The 11,291-nt window shown below is 30.4% G+C and overlaps 1 protein-coding gene across 1 annotated transcript in view; it reads right to left on the bottom strand.

Annotated features, from left to right (window-relative positions):
- The window catches only part of LOC106470447 (ubiquitin-conjugating enzyme E2 H-like), a 46,137-nt gene extending 37,084 nt beyond the window's left edge, over nucleotides 1–9,053 (bottom strand). Inside the window, exon 1 of the mRNA XM_013931008.2 lies at nucleotides 8,869–9,053. Coding sequence (XP_013786462.1) covers nucleotides 8,869–8,924 — 56 coding nt within the window. The 5' untranslated portion in view covers nucleotides 8,925–9,053. The remainder of the gene's footprint in view (nucleotides 1–8,868) is intronic.
- Nucleotides 9,054–11,291: the final 2,238 nt, after the last annotated feature.

Here is an 11,291-nt window from a genome sequence, read left to right as displayed (position 1 = left end):
AAATTAACTACTAATAATCCCTACGAATGTACTGAAGTTACGTAAGAAGATTAATTCTGGTAGAATTAGTATATAATAGTCCAACTACTATAGTGTGTGTGTGTGTGTGTGTGTGTGTGTGTGTGTGTGTGTGTGTGTGTGTGTGTGTTTTATTCTACAGGATTAAAAGACAAGTTTTAAAATGGGCTATGCTACAGTTAAGACAGTTTTATTTTCCTAACAGGATGAGACAAGTTTTAAAATGGGCTATGTTACAGTTAAGACAGTTTTATTTTCCTAACAGGATAAGACACAAGTTTTAAAATGGGCTATGTTACAGTTAAGACAGTTTTATTTTCCTAACAGGATAAGACACAAGTTTTAAAACGAGCTATGTTACAGTTAAGACAGTTTTATTTTCCTAACAGGATAAGACACAAGTTTTAAAACAGGCTATGTTACAGTTAAGACAGTTTTATTTTCCTAACAGGATGAGCGGACTATGGAATAAGTTACCATCAGCAATAGTGGAGGCCTACATGCTACAGAAACTTAAGAAGAGAAATTGATAAATTCTTGAAAAGTAAGGATTTGGTTTAAAAATGTTAATTTTTCTCAAGAATGGGGGGGTGCAAGAAGAGCCTTGAGGGACCAAATGGTCCCTTGTTGTCCATACGTTATATTATTTTTCTTTCGTCCATTAGTTTTCTTCCTATGTTACCCACCTAGTTGTCACAACATGCTTGAGTAAAAAAAATTGGTGAGAAAATTGCTAAAAACTTGAAACAAAAAATGAAATACCTATTCTAAAATGTTCATGTAGCTGCGTATAAGCATTACGGACACATTTAAGTATGATTATAACATTATGTTCATTTAAACAAATACTGTCTTCATTAACTAACAATGAAAATTATCTTTCAACTGAGAGGGCTTTAAAAATAACTCCTAATATACAAAGATTAGTTTAGCAGCCTTTATAAAGCTTAAAACAATTTTATAGCTAAATACAAAAAATCTGCAATATCGGTACGTTAAAATACTATTTTTATGTAAATATCAGATTTCAAGTGCTTTTCCAAGTTATAAAAGAATGTACAACTTTATGAATACAGTAACAAACACCAAGACTGAGCAGTGTTGTGTTGAAGTCAATAGCAAGATACAAACGAAGAAATAGAATCCAAGATATCAGAAATAAGATACCCGTAAACCTACAATATGAACAATTACTTATATATGCACTAAATAAACCAAAACCAAATTTCTAGATTGTCCTTTCCCTAGTTCTATAGAACACTCAAGAGGACTTCTATGATCCTATAGGTTGTATGTACTTATAATCCCCCCCCCCAAAAAAAAGAAGTATATACAAGTTTATGTAAACATCTTAATAACATACTAACTCTTCAGCATGTTTTTTCCTAAATTCTTAAATTGAACTTTTGTAAAAATATAATTAAGTGCTCATAAAATAAAACAACTTAAGATGACAAAATTATCTAATTCCACACACACCACTATAACAATTTGTCTTTCCACACTTTTTTTCAGATGCATAAACATTATGTAAATATATATACACCATGTACTCTGATTTTTCATTTTTGCTATAAGAAAGACCATTTTAAACAATATTTATTATAACTATCAATACATTATAGATCACGAGGCTTAACCACACAGTAAATTATCTGATATTGTACACCAACATACTTGTAGTCTGGGAGATCAAAGGTCACTTCAGCTATATACAAATGTTTGTATAACAAAATATACAGTATCAACTAATCGTAGTTGAAAGATAACTTGCATATGTAAATTCCACTGTATTTGTATCAATAACATATCATCTAAAATTATAATCTCCAAAAATATTGCCATCATAACATGAAAAAAAAATTGAAACGAGCTTTTACCAACTGTGGAAAACCAAGAACATCTATCATAGTAACAATAAGTTGATGACGGGGAAACCTACTTTTAGAACATACAGTTTAGAGATGGCTTGAATGGGTAATGTTGATAAAATCTTGTACTTGTAACAAGTTTCTTTTATCACCCATTCGAGTCATATCCAAAAATTATTTAAATAACAATAATACAAACAAAGTATGTTAAGCACAAAACTACACAATAGGCACTCTTATGGAAAACCGGTTTTTTAGCATTATAAGCCCTCAGACTTGTCACTGAGCCACTGAGGGTGCAAGTAAATTATATATTCAGCAAGTTAACTATAAATTGACATGTTACTTAACAATAGCCAAATGCACAAACAATAATTACATATTCATTAAAATATTGTATTAAGCTGTTGAAAGAAATGACAATTATCATTAACTCCTCACAATTTCACTATGAATGAAACTTTTACAAGTAGTTGTGCAGCACTTACTAACTTTTTAAATATTATTTTAATGTCATCTAAACCAGGACATACTAACTTAAAATAAATTTAACAGGCTGAGGTTCATAAACCTATTGTTGCTAAGGTGCTTATCAACAATAATTGTATAAACCCTAATTATCAGTTAAAGTCTATCTACCCACAAAGTGAAAATTTGCAAGCTTGTTAAAAATAATAAAATTAGTAATTAATTCAAATACAATTAATAAATACACAATTTAAAACAGTATAAGAGGTAATGAATGAGATTATAATAAGTTCTCACAGAAGGAACATTGTACCGTGTGGTATACAATGCCTACCATACGTCAGCCTGTTCAAATTTTAACTTAACGTGTTTGAAATTAAATTACAGTAGAAATGTTTGGCAATAAGACTTACGGAGTCCCATATAGAGTTGATTACGACTCTTTTTTGTGTGTCTAGTGATACCATGTTTTGGTTCTGCATGTCTTATTTTTATTTGAAGGGCTTCTTTTATTCCCCACCTGGTATGGTTAGACCCTCGATCAAAAATTGTGGCATTTTTCCAGCCTAAGTCCTTGGTACATAACATTCTGTGTTCCGTGTTGTCTGATGTTGAGGGTATCCAAAGAGGGTGGTATTTGCCAGTGTTCCAGAGTCTCTTCCCTTCAATGGCCTTTTTGTCTCCCCAACATTATTTTATATACTACATTTATACTTACCTACATGTATGACATGTTCCTGCTCAAAAATACATGGTTCCAAACCTTGATCAGAATAATTATCCAGAACATTTCAGCCACTTTCAGGACACATTATAGTCTTGCTTCACACCTCATTCTCATGTATTTAAACAACAACATTTCAATTAAGTTAGTTGGTCAATGAAATGATTAAAAAAAAATTAATAAATCAGATAATGTATTTCATATGGTCATGGTTTTACACATTTTCCAGGATGTACGTTTTTCGTCATTTTCTCCGACTTTCCTAGGTCTTGACATTAACTGAATATTTCACATTTTCCAGGACATGAGGTAATATTTCAGGTTTTCCAGGACATGAGGCAATATTTCAAGTTTTCTAGGACATGAGGTAATATTTCAAGTTTTCCAGGACATGAGGTAATATTTCAGGTTTTCCAGGACATGAGGTAATATTTCAGGTTTTCCAGGACATAAGGTAATATTTCAGGTTTTCCAGGACATGAGGTAATATTTCAAGTTTTCCAGGACATGAGGTAATATTTCAGGTTTTCCAGGACATGAGAGAACCCTGCAGAAAGTACAGGATTTTTTTTTACATTTGCTAAAATCTAAATATAAGTATTCTACCTTTTTTTTTTCTTTTTTGACGACAGTCTGAATTTAATGCTTGCCACAAATTTGGCAGATTTTTGATAAAAAATCCTGTTACGTATGTAAAATAGTTCTGGGTAGCTTTTCCATTTTGGGTAAAGCTTTTGCTGTCTACTCCAGTAGGTGCCGATTTGTTTTTGAGCGATACTGGAGGGATAACCTATGTAGTATAGATGCTTAAGCTTGTAATATCCACTGTATACTACAGAACATTATATTACTACTATGAAATCTTATTTCCTTTTATACTGTTTTAACTTGTATAGAAATTAATCAAATTCAGAACCAATTTTCTCATGTTTAACAAGTTTATAAACTTACATATCACGGGTAGATAGACTTAACTGATAAACAGGTCTGTACAATAACGTTGATGTGTATGTACCTTAACAGCAATATGTGTACGATTTCATGATTTCCTCACAGAATTGACTTGTATTTTATTCATTTTGTAATTCCACCTGACAAAGAGCTGGAAAGCTTGTGTGTTAATAAAACCTTGACTTTTTTAATTTTAGAAACTCAAATTTTCTCATTTTATTTGAAATGTTTACTTCAAAGTGTTTACATGTTATGTATCAAAAACAATTTCTTTTACAATAAACACTTGCAGGTTCTGGTTATAATGTGCATTTCTACTAGAGGTCAAGACAATGAAAAACATACAAATAAAGCAACAAAAATCTTAACTTAAATTATTAAGAAATTAAAGTTTGTTGTCTATTAAGCTATATGTGTACCTAACAAATGCTTTTCCCTCATTCCTAACAAAAGTATGTCAACATCGTATGCCACTTGTTTAAGAGTAGGCTGCTTCGTATTATAACTGGATGGTTAACTCAATCAATCAATTCCATATGAGAATCAAATACATCAATTAGTGTCATGTAAAACACTATTTAATCAAAAGTAAGATTAAATAGATTACTGTCAGGAAATAATCAACCAATCAAAATTTGTGTTTCAATTTATCAATGTCTTGTATTATTCCAAGAATCCAAGCTTTATGAGAATAATCAATTAGTTGAATGCAATCCATTAAAGAGACCTCCAAATTATTATTTAATTATTATTTAATTGCTGAGCTCTATTTCATATTTTCAGTATACTGAATTATACAAAACAAATCACTATAAAATATAAACAAATATCCCTATAATTTGATACAACGAGAAATGATCAAAACATGGTAAAATACGCTTGTTAACAAAAACATAGTAACAAAATATATAGACAACAAAGAGCCATTTGCTCCTTTAGCCTTGTCCTTACACACCTACCCCGAAGAAAGTCGAAATTTAAAAGCATCTTTTATTTAGGAAATCACCAATTGCCCTTTTAAACTTCTGTAAAGTGTCAGCCTCCATTACTGCTGACAGTAACTCATTCTATAAGTTAATCACCGTGTTAGAAAACTAAAACTAGCTGAAACCGAGACTCCTTTCCAAATCTTAAAACTGTGTCTTCCCATCCTATTATCTTTAGAATACAGAACAAAAATCAAAGACTTTTATCTTACTGATCCTCTGGATAATCTTGTAATCTTTAATAAGATCATCTCTTAACCTTACTGATCTTCTGGATAATCTTGTAATCTTTAATAAGATAATCTCTTAACCTTCTAAAGAGAAAATAAAAAAATAATTCAAGAAACTTTAACCAATTTCTATACGATAACCCTTCCATCCTTAAAATCATCCAAGTAACCCTCCTCTGTACCCTTCCCAATAAGTCAATATCCTTCTACAAATAAAGAAACCAAAACTGGTCTTTCCTTAGTACAAACTGATGTTTTGAATTTAAAAAAAAAAAGAGCAAGAGACACAAATAAGAAACACAAGTCGCTTTACACAAAAGAAATACATGTCTATCATTTAAAGAAAAACAGTATTGGTTTAAACGGATATAAATAATACCTCACTAAAAAAAAATCATACAAATAATACTGATTTACTGAGAAGAAATGTTACGACAAAAGAAGAATGAGGACTATTTCATGAATCTTATGCTACTTTGATAAAAAAATTAATAAAAGAACAAAAAGAATGAGGACTATTTCATGAATCTTATGCTACTTTGATAAAAAAAATTAATAAAAGAACAAAAACCAAAAATCTTAATGAAGAATTATAATATTTTAGGAAGACTACATTAGGCAGCATTTGGTTACATGTTTCAATGAATTGCATTTCAATATTAATTATTTCATGCAGATGTGTTTAATCAAGGTTTACTGTACACTTTGACATTATAATGTGCTAGAACAAGGGCTATAACTACCATGTAAAACATTTAGCAGTAACTAAAACCAATCAATTTAAAATCTTTGGATATTTTTATAATGTATTTTAATCATTTAATTGTTCATAGTTAAGAAATAAGAATGTTTTATAAAATATTGTTTGCATTACATGTCAAATACTGACTATTGAGTCTTTCAATAATTAATGTAGCTTACTGCAAGTAGAGTTGTTATTATTGCAACATATCAATGTAATAAACATGTACCATGAACTTTCAAGAATTATTAAAATGTATAGATGTACAATGTATAATACTAACCTACTAAAGAGGGCAAATGTCTATTACACAATACACACACACACACATCTCAGTGCACTGTAAACCTGTCTTTTCTTTAGAACATTAACGTAAAAACATCAGAAGAAATGTGGTAACAGACGGATAGCCGGCAAAACAAAGTCAACCCCTGATCCACAAGAAAACAAAAGTAACAAGCATTGAATCACAAAACTTAACTGATATTATAAATCAACAATTTATTACTATTGTCAAGTTATATCAAGTATAAAATAAATGTGAACAGGAAATGGCATTACTTCACAAAGTGCAATTTGAAAGAAACCCAATAACACAACATGTACCTGTACAATCTGCTGATAAAAAAAAATCACTTTACATGTAAGAATAACCCCGATGGATGCCATATACATCTCAAACATATTGATTAGGTGATGAAATAGCACAAAAAAACATCATCAAATATTACTGCTGTAAAGTAAGAAATTTCAAATAAATTTGAAAAATCTGATAAAAGGCAAAACAGTCCTTGCTATACTATAAGCCTTTTTTTTTCAAGTATTTATTCTGTAATACACATTAAAGGAATATAAAAAGATAAACATTCATATAATTGATGCTGAAAAAGCATCAACTTTCTATTTTGTTAGCTTCTTTTTTTTTTGCACCAAATATTATCCCCAGTACAAACACGTGTATCCAAAAGGTGTAGTATTTCAGAATTTATTTGTTTTCAATACAGAATACAAATACCAAGAACATGATTTAATGTTTTTTTACTGTACTGCAAGCAATAATACATTATTGTTATTGGTCTGACTTTTAATTCATTATTATTTATTCATGAATGATGTAAATTAACAATTATATCAAAAATAACATCTCTAAGGTGTACAGTTCAAGTATTCCTTTTATAAACTCTTAAATTTCCATGTTGCAATTTCATTAATAATGCTATGGCTTCAAACTGTGGCTATGACAAACAATTAAAGTCATAAAAATATTGTATGTGTAAATACAGGTATCAAATACATATGTATATATACATATGCACAAACACCATGCATATACAAACAACACGTAAGAAACACTGTAAAGTAAAAACACTATTAAGTCTTGGAATATTAACACATTTTTCACTAATTTCTTCTTCTGAGCCACATTTTGCCAGCAAAGAACAAATAATTAGTCCACCAATAGCCAGCAAAAAATTATAAAAAATATCAAAAGAAATAAAAGAAGAAAAAAAAAAGTCATTTAAAAATGTTTGTAATGATACGCCATTAAATGTTAGAATGTTCTGTTATTAAGGTTTTAAAACTTCAAGTACTATTCATATTGTGAAACTTGCTCAATATTTCAAAATTACTTTACTTACTTATTAAATTGCTTAAAAATTTGCAGAATAAAATAATTCTGGCCCACCTACTCCTGCTTTCTTACAAGCTGTCTATCTCTAATTAAAAAAAAATATAGTTGCAAAGCCCTGTTTTTGAATATCACCAAAACAATATGCCTACTCCCACCTTAAATGCTTTTCTCTAAATAAAAAACCAGTTTTAACAACAATGTTACAGCATTCTCTAATTAAAAGAAGTTTCAAAAATATAGTTAACATTCCTATTTATTCTAAAGGTATTAAACAGACACGAGGTTCATATGATAAAAAAACTTTAGATATGAATGTTAATTAAGTAATATTATGCGCAATATGTGAAAAAACCTAATTTTTCATTAAATACATGACAATTTTATCCAATGGACAAAAGGTGCATGTTGCAAGTATAATAATAATAAACCATTTTTTAAATAAATATATTTTTTTTTCCTTATTGTTTCATCACTAATAAATTCAGTTTATCAAAATGTAAGGTATTTTCTTTAAAGCATGGGAAAGCAAGGGGAATTCACTAATTTCTACTTCATTAAGGACCCACCAATACCTTAACACAGCACTGATTAAATATTACATTTTTACAAGGCACTGACCAAAAATAAGCTCATGTTAGCATAACAATTAACAAAAGATGTAGTAGTGTGGTTATGCATTTTTAACCAAAATGTATTAAAAATAGCATACAATTACTACAAGACATGGAGGAAATAAACTTTATTATAATTATAAAGAAATATTTAACCTCTCCCTTCAAAATTAGTTGTATTCTCCTTTTAGTTTTAACTTTTAAAAAAGCGTTTCCAACCTACATCATGTGCATGCATGACTATGATTACTTTACGTTAGGTCCAAAACTACTATACTAACCAATAGTAGTACTAATCTTCAACTTAGTATTGTTAAATTTATAAATACATCATCATTATTACTAATATTAGTAAAATAAAAACAAATAACGCTACTCATGTTATAATGGACTTTCTTTCATTGCACATTTTAATTAGAATTCGCCATACACTGAGTATGCTTATCAAACCAGGCCAAAAATCGTACAACATATCGCATGGTTATAACACAAATAAAATTTCTACTTGGGTTCCATAACTTAAGGCATAACGCGATAGTCTACCCGTTTCACTGAGTACGAGGGTACAAAAGAACGTACAATTTCAAAACAACGGAAATAAAGTGATTAGTTCTTAACATTTTCAAAAGGATACAGTTTTATAACATCTGTGTCCATTCGTCGCTTCCCAGCACTTGGAGAGGACATCATTTGCTATCATCAAGAAAAAGTAGGAAGAACGAAAATCCCAACTTTTTATCCTAGAAGTGTAACGTCACAATACAACAACTACTTCTATTCAGATCACAAACTTGACATCCAAAACCTCAACTGATGATATCACCCAATACGAGCAGAATGCATTGAGTAATGACATCATGTCACGTGACATTGTGATTTACATATCTCTGTAGTGATTACCCTGCAAGATGATAACAAAAGTAATACCATGTATTTTTCAATATTTCTGCATATTAATATTTAAAACGTAATAATTTTGATCTTAAATATCTATCTAAAATAAATTAAAATAATCTTTTATACTTAAAAGACGGGCTGGAATCAGATCACGTGACTCACATTGTCACGCTCTCAGAACATCAGCTGGCCGTTGTAAACAAACAATCTGTATATATATCTATATATAAGGTTCAAACATTGAAAGGGAATTTCCAAATGGTTTATTTTACATTTTAGTATTCTGAATTATATAATAAGGTTATGACAAACAATATATATTGGGAAATTATATTAACATGTGTTCAATATAATTTGTATGTCACTGAAAGTATTTTATTATTTTCTTTAGTGTAGGTACCACATTTTAAATTTATCCAATATATATATATATAATTATAAACCACAACTGCAATCACTTCGTTTTCTACGTTTAACTCTCGGTGTACTTAAATGCTAGAACTGACCAGTGACATCTGTTTGAAAATATTTGCTTGCAGAGGGACAGCAAGAAAAGTGAAACTAACACAAGTGTGCGACAAATAAATATTTTCCTTTCTTATACAAATAGTCATTGGTGTTTTTTCTTCCACCTAAAACAGTCATCCTGACCAGTCTTTATAATCCTGCTTTCCACTAAATTTAGCTACTGAAGCATAGAAAATATACCTCTTATCTCCACGACACAAAAAAAGGATTGTACCTAACCCATATATTCAAGTGTGGTATCCCATAGTCCTAGATTCATTACTATCATTCTCACTGATATTCAAGAGAAAATTATTTCCAAGCACATATCAGTTTGTACAAACCTCTGTACCACCATTCTTTCATTTGTGTATGATATACATCCTGAGAAAGAGGCAATACAGAAATTTAGCCAAGAGAGTTCAAGCTCTCATGAATGGCCACATTAGGATGTATCCATAGCTTTAGTTGATAATTAAAGCAAGATCACAATCACCTACATCCTGTTCACAACAGCGTTAACTAAGTATAGTACAGAGATAGAAATGAAATAAAATATTCCTGAATATATATGAATAACAATATATATCGTTATTCTAATTACAGAAGGACATGTTCTAGCACGTGTCAACTTCTACCCATTTTTTAAACAGAGAAACGTTCACATAGTCAAAAACTATTGTTTTTTGTCTGTTTGTTTTTGTCGTCAGTTATCTAAATTAGTTTTGACTTTGATACAACCCATTATTTATTTTGGGGCGGCATTTTTTATGTTTATTACAACGTTGCATATATGCAAACCTACATACTGATAGCGTTTGAAATAATTATGGAAGTGGTGAGAAAAATATATATAAGACAAATGCTATAATAATGTCTCTCCTCTATTGTGCGAAAGTGAACTTGGTCAGAGTGCAGGCACATTTTGATAGTTTATACTATCATTGGTTGCCATCCAACCAATCAGAAAGTGCCACATCAGTATAAAGATTATAAAAGCGCAGGCAGTCGTACGTTGTTCAGTAATATTAGTAGTAGTAGTGTGAATCCAGTCATGGCTCCCAGGACTGGAATAACGCATGATAAGGGTGTAGAAATTAAGATTTTGGTTTCGCTAGTCGAGGATACTACATTCGAAAAAGATTCCATATTTCGGTAACAGCTGTATGTAACACTCTGAAAAGTGTGCATGTTGATTATCCCACTACAGAATGTCTCGGTTAACATGGACTGTGGAACAAGTGATCTCCATCTCTTTAGTAAACCAATTTAATGCCAACTTGTTAGAGCCAAAAAATAGTGTATTACACGATTACGTTCAGAGAAGAGAACCACGATACTTTTGAACTAACAAATGATGTTCCATGATGTTATTTACAGTCAGTATGATGTAGTGTCACTATCTGCTATTCGGGAAATATACTGCTTTCCGTTCAGAAATAAGATGTACTTACTCAGACGGGTATTTCTTATCTCCCCGAGTGTCAGTTTTCTGCCAACGATGATTTGTATTTATGAACATATGGCTGTTTATCTTCTAGGTTGTTTACCAGGCTGACAAAGTAAAATGGCAGAAATAACTGAATCTGGATGTATCAGTAAGCGTCCAAAAATGTACAACTGCAAGGATATCTGGGGTCACTGACTGCAGAT

Source organism: Limulus polyphemus, unplaced genomic scaffold, assembly GCF_000517525.1.
Source record: "Limulus polyphemus unplaced genomic scaffold, Limulus_polyphemus-2.1.2 Scaffold4010, whole genome shotgun sequence".
NCBI lineage: Eukaryota > Metazoa > Arthropoda > Merostomata > Xiphosura > Limulidae > Limulus > Limulus polyphemus.
This window is presented reverse-complemented; position numbering and strand designations above follow the sequence as displayed.